Source organism: Gorilla gorilla, chromosome 12 (genome assembly GCF_029281585.2).
Source record: "Gorilla gorilla gorilla isolate KB3781 chromosome 12, NHGRI_mGorGor1-v2.1_pri, whole genome shotgun sequence".
Taxonomy (NCBI): domain Eukaryota; kingdom Metazoa; phylum Chordata; class Mammalia; order Primates; family Hominidae; genus Gorilla; species Gorilla gorilla.
In genome coordinates this window covers 107,801,218-107,824,554 of record NC_073236.2, presented here as the reverse complement: position 1 = coordinate 107,824,554, position 23,337 = coordinate 107,801,218, and the positions used below count along the sequence as shown (strand labels likewise).

General features: G+C 40.3%; 1 protein-coding gene across 4 annotated transcripts in view; it reads left to right on the top strand.

Moving 5' to 3' along the window:
• Window positions 1-23,337, top strand: part of SPAST (spastin) — a 94,068-nt gene that overhangs the window by 17,007 nt on the left and 53,724 nt on the right. Inside the window, exons 2-4 of one of the 4 annotated variants that reach the window (XM_031008303.3) lie at window positions 6,685-6,771; window positions 9,011-9,094; window positions 17,972-18,067. In XM_031008303.3, coding sequence (XP_030864163.1) covers window positions 6,685-6,771; window positions 9,011-9,094; window positions 17,972-18,067 — 267 coding nt within the window. The remainder of the gene's footprint in view (window positions 1-6,684; window positions 6,772-9,010; window positions 9,095-17,971; window positions 18,068-23,337) is intronic. The other 3 variants (XM_031008304.3, XM_031008305.3, XM_031008306.3) reach the window with 3 other exon arrangements.

The following is a 23,337-nucleotide window of genomic DNA, read 5'->3' as shown; positions in this document are numbered from 1 at the left end:
CTTGTATGGTCTGGCTCAGTTCTTTTTTTTTTTTTTTTTTTTGAGATGGAGTCTCACTCTGTTGCCCAAGCTGCAGTGCAATGGCACGATCTCAGCTCGCTGCAACCTCCGCCTCCTGGGTTCAAGCGATTCTCCTGCCTCAGCCTCCAGAGTAGCTAGGACTACAGGCACGTGCCACCACATCTGGCTAATTTTTTTTTTTTTTTTTTTTAAGACAGAGTTTCGCTCTTGTCACCCAGCCTGGAGTGCAATGGCACGATCTTGGCTCACTGCAGCCTCCACCTCCCGGGTTCAAGTGATTCTCCTGCCTCAGCCTCCCAAATAGCTGAGGCAACAGGCGTGCGCCACCACGCCTAGCTAATTTTTCTGTTTTTGGTAGAGATGGGGTTTCACCATCTTGGCCAGGCTGGTCTCGAACTTCTGATCTCATGATCCACCCACCTCAGCCTCCCAAAGTGCTGGGATTACAGGCGTGAGCCACCTCGCCTGGCATTTTTTTTTGTGTTTTCAGTAGAGATGGGGCTTCACTGTGTTAGCCAGAATGGTCTTGATCTCCTGACCTCGTGATTCACCTGCCTCGGCCTCCCAAAGTGCTGGAATTATAGGCATGAGCCACCACGCCCGGCTGTGGCTCAGTTCTTAACTGTTCATTCATTCAGGGTCCCAGCCAAAATCTTTTGCCACAGCTTCTCCTCCTGGGCATGCTCTGAAATTCATTTTTTGTCTGTTTAGTTGCATGAGTCCACTAAAAGCTCTGCTTATTTTCTCCACCACTTTCAGAGTTCGCAGTCACTTCAAGTAGACGAGGTCAGGAGATCGAGACCATCCTGGCCAACATGGTGAGACCCCGTCTCTACTAAAAATACAAAACTTAGCTGGGTGTGGTAGCGTGTGCCTGTAGTCCCAGCTACTCAGGAGGCTGAGGCAGGAAAATTGCTTGAACCCGAGAGGCAGAGGTTGCAGTAAGCCGAGATCATACCATTTCACTCCAGCCTGGGCGACAGAGTGAGACTCTGTCCAAAAAAAAAAAAAGAAAAGTGCTGCAAATGCTGGGCTCATCTCGGCTGGCTTCTCTCCTTTTTATATTTCGACAATTTTTAAAATAATAACCATCCAAATGGGCTTGATATGGTCCCTCCTTTCTAAATTTTGGTAATTTTCATTGTTTTGGAAACTCACTAATCCCTTCAAACAGATGTTTTTAAAACTTTTTTTCTAGTTCTCTTTTTTTTTTTTTTTTTGAGACAGGGTCTCTCTCAGTGGTGCGACCTCCCTCACTGCAACCTCTCCCTCCCTCACTGCAACCTCTCCCTCCTGGGTTCAAGCAGCGATTCTCCTGCCTCAGCCTCCCAAATAGCTGGGAGTACAGGCACCCACCCCCACGCCCAGCTAATGTTTGTATTTTTAGTAGAGATTGGGTTTCACCATTTTGGCCAGGCTGGTCTCGAACTCCTGACGCCAGGTGATCCGCCTGCCTCAGCCTTCCAAAGTGCTGGGATTACAGCCATGAGCCACCGCACCTGGCTCTAGTTCTCTTCTAATCTTACTATGGTAATCAAAATTTTAGTGCTGATGTTATAATCCAAGCCCAAATGGATATTCTTATACATTAAATGTTGGAATATCATGCTTGTTAAAAATCAGATCTGCTGGGCACGGTGGCTCACGCCTGTTATCCCAGCACTTTGGGAGGCCGAGGCAGGTGGGTCCCCTGAGATCAGGAGTTCGAGACCAGCCTGACCAACATGGAGAAACCCCATCTCTACTAAAAATACAAAATTAGCTGGGCGTAGTGGCACGTGCCTTTCATCCCAGCTACTCGGGAGGCTGAGGCAGAAGAATTGCTTGAACCTGTGAGGCGGAGGTTCTAGGGAGCTGAGATCGCGCCATTGTACTCCAGCCTGGGCAACAAGAGTGAAATTCCGTCTCAAAAAAAAAAAAAAAATCAGATCTGTCCCTATGGTTTTATCTTCACTGCATGTCATATATAAATGGAAGCATGTAGTATGTAGCCTTTTGTGTCTCGCTTCTCTCCCTTTGCATAATACTTTAGAGATTTATCCCTTTTCCTACATATGTCAGTAGTTTGTTTCTTTTTAATGCTGAATAGTATTCCGTGTGCGGAGATACCACAGTTTGTTACTCCATTCACTAAATGATTTGGGTTGTTTCCTGTGTTTTTTTTTTTGTTGTTGTTGTTGTTGTTGTTGTTGTTTAATTTATTTTTTATTTATTTTTTTTTGAGATGGAGTCTTGCTCTGTTGCCCAGGCTAGAGTGCTGTGGCACAATCACAGCTCACTGCAACCTCTGCCTCCCTGGTTCAAGTGATTCTCCTGCCTCAGCCTCCCGAGTAGCTGTGATTACAGGTGCCCGTCACCACAACCAGCTAATTTTTGTATTTTTAGTAGAGATGGGATTTCACCATGTTGGCCAGGCTGGTCTTGAACTCTTCCCTCCTTGGCCTCCCAAAATGCTGGGATTACAGGAGTGAGCCACCATGCCCATCCTCCTGTTTTTAACTTTTATGAATAAAGGTACTGTAAATTCATGTACAGGTCTTAGAAGTTTGCATTTTTCTTGGGTAAATATGTAGAAGAAGAGATTGTTGACTCATGTGGTAAATATATGTTTAATGTCATAAGAAACTACCAAACTGTTTTTCCAACTGGGTACCATTTTGTTTCCTACCAGCAAACATAATGAAAGGTCCATTACCCTTTGTCTTGTAATATTTTGGTATTTTTATGTTCTTTTGTTTTTTTGCCATTCAAAATTGGGTGCATTGTTGTATCTTTGGATTTTAATTTGTACTTCCCTAACAACTAATGATGTGGAGCATCTTTTTATATGCTTACTTGCCAATTATGTCTCAATTCTTTGGCAATACTTATATTTGACTCTGCCTACTATATATATATAGAGTATATATATATTTTTATGCTATATATAGAGTATATATATTTTTATACTGTATATTTATATATACTATGTATATATATATTTATGTATTTTATTATTTTATTTTTTTGAGATGAAGTCATGCTCTGTTGACCAGGCTGGATGCAGTGGCATGATCTTGGCTTACCGCAACCTCAACCTCTGCCTCCCAGGTTCAAGCGATTCTCCTGCCTCAGCTTGCTGAGTAGCTGGGACTATAGACACATGCCACCATGCCTGGCTAATTTTTGTATTTTTAGTAGAGGTGGAGTTTCGCCATGTTGTCCAGGCTGGTCTTCAACTCCTGACCTCAGGTGATCCACCCGCTTCAGCCTCCCAAAAGTGCTGGGATTACAGGCATGACCCACCGTGCCCAGCTGGAATAAGCAATCTTAAAAAGCAGTTTGTTGATTTCTGGTGAATAGAGAAAATGTGACAAACTATGACTCAATAGTTTTATTTCTTTTTTGTTTGTTTGTTTGTTTTTTTGAGACAGAGTCTTGCTCTGTCGCCCAGGCTGGCGTGCAGTGGCTCACTGCAAGCTCTGCTTCCTGGGTTCACGCCATTCTCCTGCCTCAGCCTCCGGAGTAGCTGGGACTACTGGCTAATTTGTTTTTTGTATTTTTGGTAGAGACGGGGTTTCACTGTGTTAGCCAGGGTAGTCTCGATCTCCTGACCTCATGATCCACCCGTCTCGGCCTCCCAAAGTGCTGGGATTACAGGCATGAGCCACCGCCCCTGGCCTACTTTTATTTCTTAAGCATATACCTTAAAGAAACTGCAGGTATGCATTAGGGGACAGGTAGAAAAATGTTACAGCATTGTTTGAAATGTTGAAAAACTGGAAACAACCTCAATATCTTAATAATAGAAAAAATGGTTGAGGCTGGGTGTGGTGGTTCATGCCTGTAATCCCAGCACTTTTGGAGGCTGAGGTGGGCGGATCACCTGAGGTCGGGAGTTTGAGTCCAGCCTGGCCAACATGGTGAAACCCCATCTCTACTAAAAATACAAAAAATTAGGCAGGTGTGGTGGTGCACACCTGTAATCCCAGCTACTTGGGAGGCTGAGGCACAAGAATCACTTGAGCCTGGGAAATGGAGGTTGTAGTGAGCCGAGATCATGCCTACTGCACTCCAGCCTGGGCAATAGAGTGAGACTCCGTCTCAAAAAAAAAAAAAAAAAAAAGGGAAGGAGCGTGGGAATGGGAAGAGGCACTGAAAAAGGAACTTCTTTTGTATCTGTTACATTGTACTCATTTTGTTTTTAAAATTTTAAACCAAATACGACATTGTTATCACTTTTGTTGACACTCAGAATACAAATGCTATGACACTATTTTCTATAATTTTCCCTTTTTCAAATTAAAAAAAACCAAAAATACATGTAAACAGGTGTTTTCTTTATGGAAAACAGGAAGGTGAGTATCCAAATAATTTTAGTTAATTTATAACAAACTCTTTTTCTTCTTCTTCTTTTTTTTTTTTTTTTTTTGAGACAGGGTCTTGCTCTGTTGCTCAGGTTAGAGTGCAATGGTACAATCTGGTACAATCACATCTTAGTGCAACTTCTACCTCTTCAGCTTAAGTGGCCTCTCTCCTCAGTCCCCCAAGTAGATGGGACCACAGATGTGTATCCCCAATCCTGGTTAATTTTTAAATTTTTTGGTAGAGATAAAATCTCACCATGTTGCCCAAGCTGGGCTTGAGCTCCTGGGCTCAAGCAGTCCTCCTGCCTTGGCCTCCCAAAGTGCTGGGATTATAGGTGTGAGCAAACTGTGCCCAGTCTTCATAAACTTTTCTTTACATGTCCTTATCAAGTACTTTTTGAGCACCTGCTGTCAACCAGGCACAGTATATAATACTGATAATTCTATAACATAAGAAATTGACCTGTTTAAGGGGATGAATATGGTTAGTTATTTTCAGGGTGAAGAAACAGAAGAATCGGGGAGGTAGTACATACTCATAAGGAGACGGCATTTCTTAGTTACTTTGTGTGGTGTTTATAATAAGACTTCATCTGGCCAGGTGCGGTGGCTCGTGAGCGCCTGTAATCCCAGCACTTTGGGAGGCTGAGGTGGGAGGATCACAACAAGGTCAGGCGATCGAGACCATCCTGAACAACATGGTGAAACCCCGTCTCTACTAAAAATACAAAAATTAGCTGGGTGTGGTGGCACGTGCCTGTAACCCCAGCTACTCGGGAGGCTGAGGCAGGAGAATCGCTTGAACCAGGGAGTCGGAGGTTGCAGTGAACCAAGATCGCGCCACTGCACTGCAGCCTGGGCTACAGAGAGAGACTCCATCTCAAATAAATAAATAAATAAATAAATAGACTTCATCTGTTTCATCAAGAGTCATTGTATTATATTGATTTTGAAATTTCAAATAATAATAAGGAATAGTATGGAAATTTTTGATTAAATGGGGACAAGAGGCCAGGTGTGGTCACTCAGGCCTGTAATCCCAGCACTTTGGGAGACCAGGGCAGGAGGGTTACTTGAGCCTAGGAGTTCAAGACCAGCCTGGGCAACATGGCAAGACCCTATCTCTACAAAAGAAATACACAAAAATTAGCTAAGTGTGGTGGCACATGCCTGTAGTCTTAGCTACTCGGGAGGCCAAGGGAAGAGGATCGATCATTTGAGCCCAGGAGTTGGAGGGTGCAGTGAGCTAGGATTGTGCCCCTGCACTCCAGTGTGGATGACAGCAAGACTCTGTTTAAAAAAAAAAATGAGGCCGGGCGCGGTGGCTCACCTCTGTAATCTGAGCACTTTGAGAGGCCAAGGCAGGTGGATCACCTGAGTTCAAGATCAGCCTGGCCAACATGGTGAAAACCCCGTCTTTATACTTAAATTACAAAGATTAGCTGGGTGTGATGGTGCACACCTGTAACCCCAGCTACTCCAGAGGCTGAGACAGCAGAATCGCTTGAACCCGGGAGGTGGAGGTTGCAATGAGCCGAGATCGCACCACTGCACTCCAGCCTAGGCGACAGAGCGAGACTCTGTCTCAAAAAGAAAAGAAAAAAAGTCTAAGAAGTTAATTTTCATTCAGACAAATGTTCAACAGTAATAGAAATAAAACAAAAAATTAATTTTCAAATATGTGATTTGAGTATAACGATCACTTTACAGAAGTTATTCTACATACTTTTTGATTATGCTGAGTTTTTAGGTCCTTTTAAAGCTTAACTTGTATCAGGAATTAATGTTTGAAACTAGTTGTTGGGTTCAAAGAAAATAGAAATGTGTTACTAAATGCCACACTTGTAATCTCATATACCAGTTCTCATGATGCAATCAATTGTTAAATAAAAACTTCCTCTAGAGAGGAGGCACCCAACAATGAACACATTATATCAGATTTGAATATGAGATTAAACAGTGCTTTTTGTTTCATTGTTATTGAAATCATATTTGTATTTTTCAAAAGTATACTTAAAAATTCCTAAATAAAATGTCTTTCTGTAATACAGCATTTTAGGTTATAAGGATCAATACCATGAGCTGATAAGCAAAATAGGACTCACGGCCCTAAAATGTTGATAAACATCATGACCATATTCCCCATATTGGAGTTACATATACACATTACAATGATAAAAATACTAAGAAGTTATATAGTAATGTTTCTCAGACTTGTTTACAACCCTATTTTTTATGTATTATCTCTCAACAGCATGATTTGCAATATTTAGTGTACTCCTCATACGATCTATACAAATAATTTTTTATTTTAAAGCAGGACAGAAGGAGCAAGCTGTGGAATGGTATAAGAAAGGTATTGAAGAACTGGAAAAAGGAATAGCTGTTATAGTTACAGGACAAGGTAAGATTATATTTGTTTATAGCCATCCCAAATTACGATATATTCACATGATTGTCCAGATTTCAGATCTGTTTGTTTATGTATTTATTTTTCTTTCTTTCTTTTCTTTTCTTTTTTTTTTTTTTTTTTTTTTTTGAGACAGGGTCTTGCCTCTGTTACCCAGGCTGGAGTGCAGTGCTGTGATCATAGCTCACTGCAACCTCAAACTTCTGGGCTTAAGTGATCCTCCTGCCTCTGTTTCCCATGTAGCTGGGACCACAGGCGCACATTACCATACTTAGCTAATTATTATTATTATTATTATTACTATTTTTTGAGACGGAGTCTCGCTCTTTTGCCCAGGCTGTAGTGCAATGGTGCGATCTCGGCTCACTGCAATCTCCGCCTCCCGGATTCAGGTGATTCTGCTGCCTGAGCCTCCTGAGTAGCTGGGATTGCAGGTGCGTGCCACCGTGCCCAGCTAATTTTTGTATTTTTAGTGAAGATGGGGTTTCGCCATGTTGGCCAGGCTGGTTTCGAACTCCTGATCTCAAGTGATCTGCCCACCTCAGCCTCCCAAAGTGGTGGGAGTACAGGCATGAGCCACTGTGGGCCACACTTAGCTAATTAAAAAAAATTTTTTTGTAGAGACAGGGTCTCACTGTGTTTCTGTGACTGATCTTAAACTTCTGGCCTCAAGTGATCCTCCTGCCTCAGCTTTCCAAAGTTCTGGGATTACAGGCATGAGCCACTGTACCCAGCCAGATTGTATTTATCTTAATAAATGTATTTGGGCCAGGCGCAGTGGCTCATGCCTGTAATCCCAGCACTTTGGGAGGCCGAGGTGGGTGAATCACCTGGGATCAGGAGTTCGAGACCAGCCTGATCAACATGGAGAAACCCTGTCTCTACTAAAAATTCAAAATTAGCCAGGCGTGGTGTCGCGCACCTGTAATCCCAGCTACTTGGGAGGCTGAGGCAGGAGAATCGCTTGGACCCAGGAGGCGGAGGTTGCGGTGAGCCAAGATCGTGCCATTGCACTCCAGCCTGGGCAACAAGAGTGAAACTCTGTCTCAGAAAGAAAGAAAAGAAAAACAGTATTTCATTTAATTAAAAGTGCCTTGCATTATACCAGTAAGAGTAAAAAACAAAGTATGATATATGCTCTTTTCATCACTTAGAATTTGAATTTTAATCTTATTGAAGAGGCTGTTTTAGTTTTATTTAGACATAGATATAACAACAATATTAATATCTGTGACCAAATTGGTGCATGCATGGGCAATGAAAAACTGTGTTGTGACTGCAGCCTGGTGGATAGCATTAGTAAGTTAGCATTGGTTGTAAAATGAATCCCAATTTCAAAGATTTTGAAATGTGGGGAAAAAATGTTTTAGACCCCATGAAATAAGACCTGAAGTCTATGAAATACCACAGTAGGTTGGAAATCATCATGAGAAACTGTAACAATTTTTTTTATAGCTATTATATGTATTCTTTGAGACAGGGTCTCACCCTGTTGCCCAGGCTGGAATGCTGTGATGTGGTCACCTCTCACTGCAACATCCGCTTCCTGGGGCTGAAGTGATCCTTGCAACTCACCCTCCCATGCTCGGCTAATTTTTTTTTTTTTTTTTTTAAGTAGAGACCAGATCTCTTTATGTTGCCCAGGCTGGTCTTGAACTCCTGGGCTCAAGTGATTCTCCTGCTTTGTCTGCCCAAAGTGCTGGGATTACAGAAGTGAGTCACAACACCTGGCCTGAAGATAGTATTCTTTTTTTTTTTTTTTTTTGAGACGGAGTCTTGCTTTGTCGCCCAGGCTGAAGTGCAGTGGCGCGATCTCGGCTCACTGCAAGCTCCACCTCCCGGGTTCACGCCATTCTCCTGCCTCAGCCTCCCGAGTAGCTGGGACTACAGGCGCCCACTACCACGCCCGGCTAATTTTTTGTATTTTTAGTAGAAACGGGGTTTCACCGTGTTAGCCAGGATGGTCTCGATCTCCTGACCTCGTGATCCGCCCGCCTCGGCCTCCCAAAGTGCTGGGATTACAGGCGTGAGCCACCGCGCCCGGCCTGAAGATAGTATTCTTAAAATTTCTTCTGTTTTCTTTCTTTTGGGTATATATTTTCTTCTTTTTTTAAAAAAAAAAAATTTCTGTATAAAGACTGTGACTCCCCATGAAAGTAGTTTGGGTGATAATTTATCGTGAAACAATATTAGTTGGGAAATGTAGATATTTTAATTAATTTTTTTCTTTCAGGTGAACAGTGTGAAAGAGCTAGACGCCTTCAAGCTAAAATGATGACTAATTTGGTTATGGCCAAGGACCGCTTACAACTTCTAGGTATCAATTAATGTATAATTTGATGTGGGATTTATTGGAAATGTGTGTTCAATGAAACTTTAACTTGTAGAAAGAAATAGATCAGTGATTGAAAATGTGGACCAGGCTTTTTAACATAAAGAAAACGTATAACATATACAAAAACAGAAGAGCATAATGGACTTCTTTTTTTTTTTTTTTTTGAGACGGACTCTTGCTCTGTCACCCAGGCTGGAGTGCAGTGGCGTGATCTTGGCTCACTGCAAGCTCTGCCTCCCAGGTTCACGCCATTCTCCTGCCTCAGCCTCCTGAGTAGCTGGGACTACAGGCACCTGCCACCACGCCCCGCTAATTTTTTTGTACTTTTAGTAGAGACGGGGTTTCACCATGTTAGCCAGAATGGTCTCGATCTCCTGACCTCGTGATCCACCCGCCTCGGCCTCCCAAAGTGCTGGGGTTACAGGCGTGAGCCAACGCGCCCAGCCGAGCATAATGAACTTCTAATTATTCTTCTCTCAGCGTTGATAATTATCACCTCACTGTCAGTCTTGATTTATTTATACCAAGGGCTAGCAAACTGCAGCTGATGGGCCAACCCAGATTACTGCCTATTATTATAAATAAGGTTTTATTGGGACACAGCCATTCCTTTCCTTTAGGTATTGTCTATGGCTTTCATGCTACGGTGACAGAATTGAATAGTTGATACAGAGACAACACTGCCCTCAAAACCTAACATATTTACTGTCTGGCCCTGAGAAAGCCTGCCATGTTCACTTGACATCCCACTTCACTGTCCCCCAACTTCTTATTATTTTGAAACAAATTCTTGACTTATTTTCCATTTATAAATATTTCATATTATACCTCTAAAAGATAAGGATGTCAAAATAAAATCACAGAAATACCATTATCACACCTAAAAAGTAACTCCAAATTTCTTTTAACATTATCTAAAAAAACTGACCCCCCCAAAATGCTATTTCCAAATTTCTAATTTTCTCAAAATTTAATAATTTTTACTATTTTTAATAATTTGTTTGTATCAGGATCTTAAAAAGGTCCATATGTCTCTTTTAATGTACGGGTTCATCTGTTTTTCATTTTCTTCCAATTTATTTGTTGATGAAACCAGGTCTTTGTCACGTAGTATTTCCTACAGTCTGACTTTTGCTGCATGCATCTTTTGTGGTATGTTTTAACATGTTCTTCTTTCCTCCCCCGTTAAATGATAATTGGATATAGAGCCTTGATCACATTGAAAGTTGATTTTTATTTTTTAATGATTAGACTACTTCCTAGGTGGTTGTGTTTGTGTGTGTTCATCATTAGTTGTTCCATCTTGTGAGGTTAGCAGCAGTTAACTGTGACTGATGCCCAGTGATACTTTAATTCTGTCATTCTTTCAGCATTCATCACCTGTGATAGAAACTTTTACTTGTCTTCTGTTTGATGGCGTAGGTTTTAAATTTATATTAATAAGTTAAATCTACCACTCAAAAAAAGTAGAACAAAACCTACTACATATGAGTGGCTCTACCATATGTTGGTGGATGGAAATAGTAGATATTTGGTAAGCAGGTAAACCTTATTTATTTGTAGCCCTGTGACTTGGGGTAAGTAATTTTGCATGTCTGGGTCTTTTTTATCTAATTTGTAATATGAAGCTATTATTATCATCATTATTATTATTATTATTATTATTATTATTATTATTATTATTCGAGATGAAGTCTTGCTTTGTTGCCCAGGCTGGAGTGCAGTGGTACAATCTCGGCTCAATGCACCCTCCACCTCCTGGGTTCAAACTGTTCTCGTGATTCAGTCTCCCGAGTAGCTAGGATTACAGGGGCCTACCACCACACCTAATTTTTGTATTTTTAATAGGGACGGAGTTTCACCATGTTGGCCAGGCTGGTCTCAAACTCCTGACTTCAAGTGATCCGTCCACCTCAGCCTCCCAAAGTGCTGGGATAGGCCGGGCACGGTGGCACACGCCTGTAATCCCAGCACTTTGGGAGGCCGAGGCGGGTGGATCACGAGGTCAGGAGATTGAGACCATCCTGGCTAACACGGCGAAACCCCGTCTCTACTAAAAAAATACAAAAAACTAGCCAGGTGTGGTGGTGGGCACCTGTAATCCCAGCTACTCGGGAGGCTGAGGCAGGAGAATGGCATGAACCTGAGAGGCGGAGCTTGCAGTGAGCCGAGATCATGCCACTGCACTCTAGGCTGGGCAAAAGAGTGAGACTGTGTCTCAAAAAAAAAAAAATAAAATAAATAATAATAATAATAATAATAATAAAGTGCTGGGATTACAGGCATGAGCCACCACGCCCAGCTGAAGCTAATATTATTAGCTAATAATAATATCTCATATTTTTGACCATTGAATTATTAAAGGAACCTAAACCGTAGTAGTAAGTGCTTTAAAAATGTTGGTTTTTATTTATCTGTTTACCTGACTGTAATCACCTCCTTTGCTTAGGTAGAAAGATATATTCATATACACATACATACAGATTTTATTCATTCTTTAATTCATTTACTCCTATATGGTCATTGTGTTTGTGGGATTTTTGCCCACACATAGCTAAAAATGCAGCCGTTACTGTTTTCAGATGAGTAACAAGGTAGTGTTCCCTGGCTTCTGTGGCTGACAGGATTTGCCTTCTTCCTTTCTAAATGGAGGTTATTACTGTGTCAGATATAATTAAATAGTGTATTAAAGTTTGTTGCAATAAAATAATTGATGGTTCTAATTGGTACTTTCTACGTGTTTTATCTTTAAAGCTTTTCAGTGTATATATAAAGTATTGTATATATCATACAGAATAAATTTGATTGTGGAGCATTTGGTAACATCTTTCAAAATTAATAAGAGTTGGTTTTTATGTTTTGCTTGATGTTATGATATAGGACATTAGAAGTATTAATATCAATTAGAGACTCATCTTTGAATGTGACTTTGTACTTTCTTATTTGCGTTAGTAGAGGAGAGAACAAAAAGAAGATATGTAATGTAATGTGAAACTGGGCATTTAAAGATTTAACATTTTGGATATTTTAAAGTTGGTGTCTGTTTTCACCCTCAAAAATGCTGTTACCTATTTATGAAATATCTTACTTTAAAAGCGAGGAGTGGTAGATGGGAAGGGTGACATTGGCTGGGCGCGGTGGCTCACACCTGTAATCCCAGCACTTTGGGAGGCCAAGGTGGGCGGATCACCTGAGGTCAGGAGTTCACGACCAGTCTGGTAACATGGTGAAACCTCATCTCTACTAAAAATACAAAAAATTAGCCAGGCTGGTGGTACGCACCTGTAATCCCAGCACTTTGGGAGACTGAGGCGAGCAGATCACTTGAGGTCAGGAGTTCGAGACCAGCTGGGTGCCTGGGCAACGTAGTGAAACCCCGTCTCTACTAAAAATACAAAAAATAGCTGGGCGTGGTGGCGGGCACCTGTAATCTCGCCTACTTGGGAGGTTGAGGCAGGAGAATTGCTCGAGCCTGGGAGGCAGAGGTTGCAGTAAGCAGAGACCACACCACTGCACTCCAGCCTGGATGACAGAGTGAGACTTTGTCTCAAAACAAAAACAAACAAACCAAACCACCTCTTGTCCACTCCTAATCTCCCTTACTGTGTTTCACTTATTTTTTTCCCATACATTTGTCACCTTCTAATAAACTGTGTAACTTATTTTTTATGTTTATTGTGTACTATCTGTCTTCTCCCTGTTGGAATATAAACTCTATGGAGGAGGGATCCTTGTCTATATCCCAAGTGCCTACAACAGTGTCTAGCACATGCTAGTTACCGAATAAATATTTGCCAAGTTAATAAGTTGTTTATAACCCTTGGCACTATACCTGATACAGTGTAGGGACTTAATAAATGAATGTTAAATGAAGCTATCTTAAAAAATATATATATGTATAAAAGCCAGATATACCAATTTGCTGACATCAAAATTAATCTTTTCATCTATTGCAGGTTTTACAGTTAAGCTTTGCTCTAAGGTTCACTATCACTAAACCAAAAATAAATAATATGTACGGTCTTTTCCCATTTTTAACAGAGAGGCTACATCCTCTCAAACCAGTCAGTATTAGGAATTCCCAGGATCATTCTCTCCATTTTCCATCCTAATTAGATACCTATCTGGCACCACATCTCTGAAAAGCTCCAATTTTTAACCAGCACACAATAAACAAATATGTTACTATTAATACACATTTGTACGCAAGTCATTTTTATTGTCTTAGGTATATCCACTCCCAGACCTTTTGAGTTATTAAAAGACAGGAATATGTGGTGTCACCTCTTTTTTCTTTTTTTTGAGACGGAGTCTTGCCCTATCACCCAGGCCAGAGTGCAATGGCGCGATCTCGGCTCACTGCAACCTCTGCCTCCTGGGTTCAAGCGATTATCCTGGCTCATCCTCCTGAGTAGCTGGGATTACAGGTGGCCCTAGTTTGGGTTTTTGGTTTTAAACAGGATGGTCTCCTCTTTGAGAAGTTGCCATGAGTTAGCCATGATGATACCTGGGACAATAATGGTCCACAGAGAAGTAAGAGCCAATACAAAGCCTTAAGAGAACGTACCTGGTATGTTTGTGAAGCAGCAAAGAGGCCAATGTGTCCCAGCAAGGAGATTATAGTAGAGATGAAGTCAGAGAACTCATGCGGAGAGGGATTGTCACAACACGCAGGGCTGTAAAGGCCACCATGAGGACTTGAGATTTTACCGCCTGTGAAATGGGGAGCAGTTACAAAGATTTTTAAGAAAGCAGCCCGGTGCAGTGGCTCATGCCTGTAATCCCAGCTCTTTGGGAGGCTGAGGTGGGTGGATCACCTGAGGTCAGGGGTTCGAGACCAGTCTGGCCAACATGGCGAAACCTTGTCTTTACTAAAAATAGAAAAATTAGCTGCGTGTGGTGGCCATGCTTGTAATCCCAAATACTCGGGAGGCTGAGGCAGAAGAATCACTTGAACCCGGGAGGCGGAGGTTGCAGTGAGCCGAGGTTGCACCACTGCCCTCCAGCCTGGGCAACAAAGCGAGACTCCGTCTCAAACAAAACCAGAAAAAAAGATTTTTAGGAAAGGAATGAAATACTCTGACTTAAATTTTAGAAGGATCACTCTGGTTGCTATGTTGCATTATAGACTCTGAGGGTAGAACCAGGGAGAGCAATTAGGATACTGTTACAGTAATCTAGGAGAAAAGTGATAGAGGCTTGCACCAGGGTAGTATCAGGAGAAATGGTAACAAGTGGTTGGATTATGATTATACTTGAAGGTCGAACAACTAGATTTGCTGATAGATTGGATAAAATGGTCCTCTCTTTATGGATCTCACAATGCAGTAGGAGAAACAGACACATAAGTAGTCATCACTGCAGGATGGGGATTAGAAATATTTTGCAAGGGTGTAAAAGGTGCTAAGAAAGCTTTCTTGTGTGACAAAGCTGGTTAAAGAAAGAAAAGAAAGCTTCCTAGAAGTGAAACCTAAAGTATACACTTAGATAAATGAATAAAAGTTATGAAAGAATGTGAGGGCTGGGCACAGTGGCTCATGCCTGTAATCCTAGCACTTTGGGAGGTTGAGTCGGGGGTATTGCTTGAGTCCAGGAGTTTGAAACCAGCCTGGACAGCGTACTGAGACCCCATGTCTAAATTAAAAAAAAAAAAATAGCCAGGAGTGGTGATGTGCACCTGTAGTCCTAGCTACTTACTTGGGAGGCTGAGGCAGGAGGATCGCTTGAGCTCAGGAGGTCGAGACTGCAGTGAGCCATGAGTACACCACTGCACTCTAGTCTGGGTGACAGAGTGAGACCTTGTCTCAAAGAAAATGAAAAGAAAAAGAATTTGAGAAAAGATATGTCAGGAAAACGTGATGGCATGAACAAATACTCAAAGGCAAGAAAAGCATGGTGAGTAGGGGAGGGTACAGGTTGAGACATGAAGTTGGGATTGCCGAGGCATAAGAGGTATAGGCAGATCATGGATGGCCTGGTTTGTCATAGGAAGCAGCTTGGGCTCTTATCTGTGGGCAATGGGAAGCCACTAAAGGGTTTTAAGTAGAAGAGTGTTATACGGTAAGATTTTCCTCTCCAGTAGATCACTCAGATGACTGTGGGGGTTGGATGTGAGGAGGTAAAGCAGCAAAGTTACTGCTTTAATTTAAATCATTGATTAATCTGTACAATCCTAGTCATTCCAAAAAGAAACATTAGTCCTTTAACAGAAGTGAATTGGGTCTGGGCGCGGTGGCTCACGCCTGTAATCCCAGTACTTTGGGAGGCTGAGGCGGGCGGATCATCTGAGGTCAGGAGTTTGAGACAAGTCTGGCCAACATGGCAAAACCTTGTATCTACTAAAATTACAAAAATTAGCTGGGCGTGGGGGCACCCACCTGTAATCCCAGCTACTCGGGAGGCTGAGGCAGGAGACTCCCTTGAACCCGTAAGGCAGAGGTTGCAGTGAGCTGAGGTCGCACCACTGCACTCCAGCCTGGGCGACAGAGTGAGACTCCGTCTCCAAAAAAAAAAAAAAAAAAAAAAATTGGAGCAGTTTCACAGACGCTGTTTACTGTTACAGTATATGTGTCTATGACTCCGCCTCCAAGAAAAAAAAAATGAATTGGAGCAGGTTCACAGAAGCAATGTACTGTTACACTGTATGTGTCTGTTTCTACACATATAAATTTGAATTCTGTGTACACGAAAAGAAATCCTATAGCTTTTTATTCCTAGCTATAAAAACTAAGAATATAATTTCTTTCTTTTTATTACATAATGAATGGTTCTGTTAACTTTTTGTTAAAATTTCGTTGAGGGGAGTATTCACATTTATGTACAGATGTCTACATTTACAAATCAGTGTATTTTTTGATTTATGCTTTTACTGAGACAAAGGGTTTCTGTCTCAGCATGGTCATTTAAAGAGTTTATCATTGAGAAAAATCAGATGACCAACCTGTTAGCTCAAAAAAAAAAAACCTCCAAGGTATATTGTATCAGCCAGTTCTAGGATACAAAAGCCATGCAGTACTTTGTGTTTTGTGCAAAAAGGGTAGCTGCTATTTGACCTGTCCCAAAGGCATGTGTGGTTGTACCATAAACCAAGCATGGTACCTGTTTGTCAAACTTTAGAAGTGAAAGTTTAAGAGAGTTAATATATAGGTGCTGCATTTTTTCATGTATTGATTGACTTGCTGGTACAGAAGAAAAGAATCAATTATGATTCAGCACAATATTCCACTTGGGGAAGAGAGTGCAGCAGTAGTTTAGAGTGTCAGGGATCAAACTGCTACCTTCTTGGGCTTCAGTTGCTAGACTTAAGAGACCCAGATCTTGGGAGGGGTTTTTGTTGTTATTTGATGTGGGGGTAAGGTTGAAATACTCCCTTTTAATTGATTAATATAAAAAATAGGTAATGTAGATGTATGTCACAAAATTTTAACAAGTGTGAGTGTGAAAAGCATCCATCCCATTCTATGCCCTGGCTACCCATTTCCCCTCCCTAGAGGCAGCTGTTATTATCAGTTTCTCTGGGTCCTTTTTAGAGGTAATCTTTTTGTATGCAACTGTGCACATGTATGTTTACACAAATGGTAGGGTATCGTATATATATACAGTTACTGCAGTATGCTTATTTGACTTTGCTTTATTGCTTTTATTTTCTGCCTGACATATGTTAATGTGGCCAAATAGGGCATTTCCCAGACAATCCTTATAGTTTCGTTCTGTGCTACTTTAAATGCTGTTCTCCTTTCCTGAAATGTCCTTTTTTTTTTTCTTCTTTTTTTTTTTTTTTGAGACAGCGTCTCGCTCTGTCACCCAGGCTGTTGTGCAGTGGCACGATCTCAGCTCACTGCAACCGCCACCTCCCCGGTTTAAGCCATTCCCCTGCCTCAGCCTCCCGAGTAGTTGGGACTACAGGCGCGTGCCACCACACCCGGATAATTTTTTGTTTGTTTTAGTAGAGACAGGGTTTCACTGTGTTAGCCAGGATCGCCTCAATCTCCTGACCTCGTGATCTGCCTGCCTCAGCCTCCCAAAGTGCTGGGATTACAGACGTGAGCCACTGCGCCTGGCTGTCCTTTCTTTTAATCTTTTCAAATTCTAGCCAGTTCATAGCCCACTTGCTCTGTAAAGCTTTTTCAGTGATCTTTCTTTTGTACTATGCAGTCTTTTAAAAAATATACAGTTTTATTATAAGTTGCCAATTATATTTAATAAATACCTAAATGGTAGAAACTGATAAATTTTTTAATCTCCATAGTGCCAGGAACTGTGGCTCATGCCTATAATCCCCGCACTTTGGGAGGCTAAGGCGGGAGGATCGCTTAAGTCCAGGAGCTTGAGCCCAGCCTGTGGAACATATTGAGACCCTGTCTCTACAAAAAATAAATTAGCTGGGCATAGTGATGTCTGTATGTAGTGTCAACTACTCAGGAGACTGAGGCAGAAGGATAACTTGAGCTCAGGGAGTTGAGGCCACAGTGAGCCATGATGGTGCCACTGTACTTCAGCCTGGGTGACAGAGCAAGACCAAGACCAATAATAATCTCCATGGTATTTGTTTTGGACGTATTAGATATTCAGTAAATATTTTCTGGTGATGATAGTGATATCTAACTACCTCAGGTTACCTAACGTGAATAAGGCCTATTTTTAACATAGCCATTCACTTGTTAATTTCTGTTATTTTCGTGACTTTGTTTTTACTAATTATATTTTAAAAGATAATTTTATATAAATGCAAAACCTTTTATCATGTAACAATCTGGTAACACCTTGAGTAATTTGTCATTTCACATGCACATTTTATTTGTTCATTATCTTTTTTCTTTTTGTTTATTTTTTCTGTTTTTTACCTTCTCTGTTGCATAGAGAAGATGCAACCAGTTTTGCCATTTTCCAAGTCACAAACGGACGTCTATAATGACAGTACTAACTTGGCATGCCGCAATGGACATCTCCAGTCAGGTGGGTTTAGGTTAACTAACATAAAATAATAAAGCTTGCATGCAAAGTAAGAGTCTTACTTAACCTGATAATGTTGATTTGATTTTATAATGGTAGGTTTAGTTGTTCATGTTTTCACAGGGCTATGTTGAAAATATAGTACCTTTATCATCATAGTATATAAACATGCAACAAATCAGGTATAGTCATTCTAAACTTGCTTTATTTGCATATTTTGCAACCTCTGGTTTTTCAGATTATAAAATATGAAGGTGTACATTTCTGTAAGTGATTAAAATAATCTTTTTTTCTTTTGTGGCTTTTGTGTTTTTATATGGATAGCTATACTGATTTTTTTCATGAAATAGTGTTTTCTAAGATACATTTTAATTTTTTATGTATCAATTTTTATTGCATATCAATTTTCATATATAGTATATGTGAATGTCTTATAGTACTTGATAGAAGAAATTTGAAACTTCACATAGTGAGGAGAAACATTACAGTATTATTTGCTATGGATTAACTCTGTCCTTCATAAACTTTTGGATATCAACTTCTACAGAAGATTAAATGTCTTTCTGTTTTGTTTTCTTTGGGTGGGGGACTTTCCATTTCTTAGGTTCTCTGACATCTGAGCTAGCTTTTTATTTAATTAAAACTTTTTTTTTAGTTGACAGATAGTGTACATGTTCATGGGGTACACAGTGATGTTTTGATACATATAGTATATGGTGATTAGATCAAGGTAATTATCATTTCCATCATCCCAAACATTTATCATTCCTTGTGTTGGAAACATTCAGTATCTTCCTTCTAGCATTTGAAATGATATAATATATTATATTGTTACCTATAATCATCCTGCAGTGGTGTAGAACAATGGAGCTTACTCTTTCTATCTAGCTATACCTTTGTATCCTTTCCCTACCCTTCTCAGCCTCTAGTATCTTCTGTTCTACTTTTTATTTCTATGAGATTAACTTTTTAAAAATAATATTCTGTGTGTATATATACCACATTTTCTTTATTCATTTGTCTGTTCTTGGACACCTAGGTTGATTCTGTATCTTGGCTGTTGTAAATAGTGCTGCAGTAAACATGGGGTGTAGATGTCTGTTTGATATGATGATTTTCTTTCCTTTGGATAAATTCCCAATAGTGGGATTGGTGGGTCATATGGTAGTTCTGTTTTTAGTTTTTGAAGAACCTCCATACTCTTCTCCATATTAGCTGTACTAGTTTAGATTCCCAAAAGTAGTGTATAAGAGTTCACTTTCTACACATCCTCACCAGCATTTGGTACTTTTTTTGTCTTTTTGATAATAGCCATCCTAACTGGGGTAAGATACCTTGTTGTGGTTTTGATTTGCATTTCCCTCATAATTAACGATGTTGAGCATTTTTTCATATCTTTGTTTTTGACAGTCCAGCTAGTTTTATTGGTGACTTTTTTTTTTTTTTAGCAATAGTTTCATGTGCAGGGCTCAAATTATATTTAATATTACTTTTTTCAAATTATAGCAGAACAACCTTAGGTTAGGCTATAAAACAACTGCCTTCTTTTTCTTTTGGTATAATAAGTATATATATTTTTTTAATTACACTTTACGTCCTAGGGTGCATGTGCACAACGTGCAGGTTTGTTACATATGTATACAAGTGCCATGTTTGTGTGCCGCACCCATTAACTTGTCATTTACATTAGGTATATCTCCTAATGCTATCCCTCCCCTCTCCCCTCACCCCACGACAGGCCCCAGTGTGTGATGTTCCCCACCCTGTGTCCAAGTGTTCTCATTGTTCAATTCCCATCTATGAGTGAGAACATACGATGTTTGGTTTTCTGTCCTTGCGATAGTTTGCTCAGAATGATGGTTTCCAGCTTCATCCATGTCCCTACAAAGGACATGAACTCATCCTTTTTGATGGCTGCATAGTATTCCATGGTGTATATGTGCCATATTTTCTTAATCCAGTCTATCATTGATGGACATTGGCATTGATTCCAAGTCTTTGCTATTGTGAATAGTGCCACAGTAAACATACAGTAAAGCAGCATGATTTATAATCCTTTGGGTATATACCCAGTAATGGGATGGCTGGGTCAAATGGTATTTCTAGTTCTAGATCCTTGAGGAATCGCCACGCTGTCTTCCACAATGGTTGAACTAGTTTACGTTCCCATCAACAGCGTAAAAGTGTTCCTGTTTCTCCACATCCTCTCCAGCACCTGTTGTTTCCTGACTTTTTAATGATCGCCATTCTAACTGGTGTGAGATGGTATCTCATTGTGATTTGCATTTCTCTGATGGCCAGTGATGATGAGCGTTTTTTCATGTGTCTGTTGGCTGCATAAACGTCTTCTTTTGAGAACCATCTGTTCATATCCTTTGCCCACTTTTTGATGGGGTTGTTTGATTTTTTTCTTGTAAATTTTTTTAAGTTCTTTGTAGATTCTGGATATCAGCCCTTTGTCAGATGGGTAGATTGCAAAAATGTTCTCCCATTCTGTATGTTGCATGTTCACTCTGATGGTAGTTTCTTTTGCTGTGCAGAAACTCTTTAGTTTAATTAGATCCCATTTGTCAATTTTGTCTTTTGTTGCCATTGCTTTTGGTGTTTTAGGCATGAAGTCCTTGCCCATGCCAGTGTCCTGAATGGTATTGCCTAGATTTTCTTCTAGGGTTTTTATAGTTTTAGAACTAACATTTAAGTCTTTAATCCATCTTGAATTAATTTTTGTAAAAGGTGTAAGGAAGGGATCCAGTTTCAGCTTTGTACATTTGGCTAGCCAGTTTTCCCAGCACCATTTATTAAATAGGAAATCCTTTCCCCATTTATTGTTTTTGTCAGGTTTGTCAAAGATCACATGGTTGTAGATGTGTGGTATTATTTCTGAGGGTTCTGTTCTGTTCCATTGGTCTATATCTCTGTTTTGGTATCAGTACCATGCTGTTTTGATACTGTAGCTTCATAGTATAGTTTGAAGTCAGGTAGCATGATGCCTCCAGCTTTGTTCTTTTGGCTTAGGATTGTCTTGGCAATGCAGGCTCTTTTTTGGTTCCATATGAACTTTAAAGTAGTTTTTTCCAATTCTGTGAAGAAAGTCATTTGTAGCTTGATGGGGATGGCATTGAATCTATAAATTACCTTGGGCAGTGTGGCCATTTTCATGATATTGATTCTTCCTGTCCATGAGCATGGAATGTTCTTCCATTTGTCTGTGTCCTCTTTTATTTCGTTGAGCAGTGGTTTGTAGTTCTCCTTGAAGAGGTCCTTCACATCCCTTGTAAGTTGGATTCCTAGGTATTTTATTCCCTTTGAAGCAATTGTGAATGGGAGTTCACTCATGATTTGGCTGTTTGTCTGTTATTGGTGTATAGGAATGCTTGTGATTTTTGCACATTGATTTTGTATCCTGAGACTTTGCTGAAGTTGCTTATCAGCTTAAGGAGATTTTGGGATGAGATGATGGGGTTTTCTAAATATGCAATCATGTCATCTGCAAACAGGGACAATTTGATTTCCTCTTTTCCTAATTGGATACCCTTTATTTCTTTCTCCTGCCTGATTGCCCTGGCCAGAACTTCCAACACTATGTTGAACAGGAGTGGTGAGAGAGGGCATCCCTGTCTTGTGCTAGCTTTCAAAGGGAATGCTTCCAGTTTTTGCCCATTCAGTATGATATTGGCTGTGGGTTTGTCATAAATAGCTCTTATTATTTTGAGATACATCCCTTCAATACCTAGTTTATTGAGAGTTTTTAGCATGAAGGGCTGTTGAATTTTTTTGAAGGCCTTTTCTGCTTCTATTGAGATAATCATGTGGTTTTTGTCTTTGGTTCTGTTTATATGATGGATTACGTTTATTGATTTGCATATGTTGAACCAGCCTTGCATCCCAGGGATGAAGCCAACTTGATCGCATTGGATAAGCTTTTTGATGTGCTGCTGGATTCGGTTTGCCAGTATTTTATTGAGGATTTTTGCGTTGATGTTCATCAGGGATATTGGTCTAAAATTCCCTTTTTTGTTGTGTCTCTGCCAGGCTTTGGTATCAGGATGATGCTGGCCTCATAAAATGAGTTAGGGAGGATTCCCTCTTTTTCTATTGATTGGAATCGTTTCAGAAGGAGTGGTACCAGCTCCTCTTTGTACCTCTGGTAGAATTCAGCTGTGAATCCGTCTGGTCCTGGACTTTTTTTGGTTAGTAGGCTATTAATTATTGCCTCAATTTCAGAGCCTGTTATTGGTCTATTCAGGGATTCAGCTTCTTCCTGGTTTAGTCTTGGGAGGCTGTATGTGTCCAGGAATTTATCCATTTCTTCCAGATTTTCTAGTTTATTTGAGTAGAGGTGTTTATAGTATTCTCTGATGGTAGTTTGCATTTCTGTGGAATCGGTGATGATATCCCCTTTATCATTTCTTATTGCATCTATTTGATTCTTCTCTCTTTTCTTCTTTATTAGTCTTGGCAGCAGTCTATCAGTTTTGTTGATCTTTTCAAAAAACCAGCTCCTGGATTCATTGATTTTTTGAAAGGTTTTTTGTGTCTCTATCTCCTTCAGTTCTGCTCTAATCTTAGTTATTTCTTGCCTTCTGCTAGCTTTTGAAGGTGTTTGCTCTTGCTTCTCTAGTTCTTTTAATGGTGATGTTAGGGTGTCAATTTTAGATCTTTCCTGCTTTCTCTTGTGGGCATTTAGTGCTATAAATTTCCCTCTACACACTACTTTAAATGTGTCCCAAAGATTCTGATATGTTGTGTCTTTGTTCTCGTTGGTTTCAAAGAACATCTTTATTTCTGCCTTCATTTCCTTATATACCCAGTAGTCATTCAGGAGCAGGTTGTTCAGTTTCCATGTAGTTGTGTGGTTTTGCGTGAGTTTCTTAATCCTGAGTTCTAGTTTGATTGCACTGTGGCCTGAGAGACAGTTTGTTATAATTTCTGTTCTTTTACATTTGCTGAGGAGTGCTTTACTTCCAACTATGTGGTCAATTTTGGAATAGGTGTGGTGTGGTGCTGAGAAGAATGTATATTCTGTTGATTTGGGGTTTAGAGTTCTGTAGATGTCTATTAGGTCCGCTTGGTGCAGAGCTGAGTTCAGTTCCTGGATCTGTCTTGTTGATCTGTCTAATATTGACAGTGGGGTGTTGAAGTCTCCCAGTATTATTGTGTGGGAGTCTAAGTCTCTTTGTAGGTCTCTAGGGACTTGCTTTATGAATCTGGATGCTCCTGTATTGGGTGCATATATATTTAGGATAGTTAGCTCTTCTTGTTGTATTGATCCC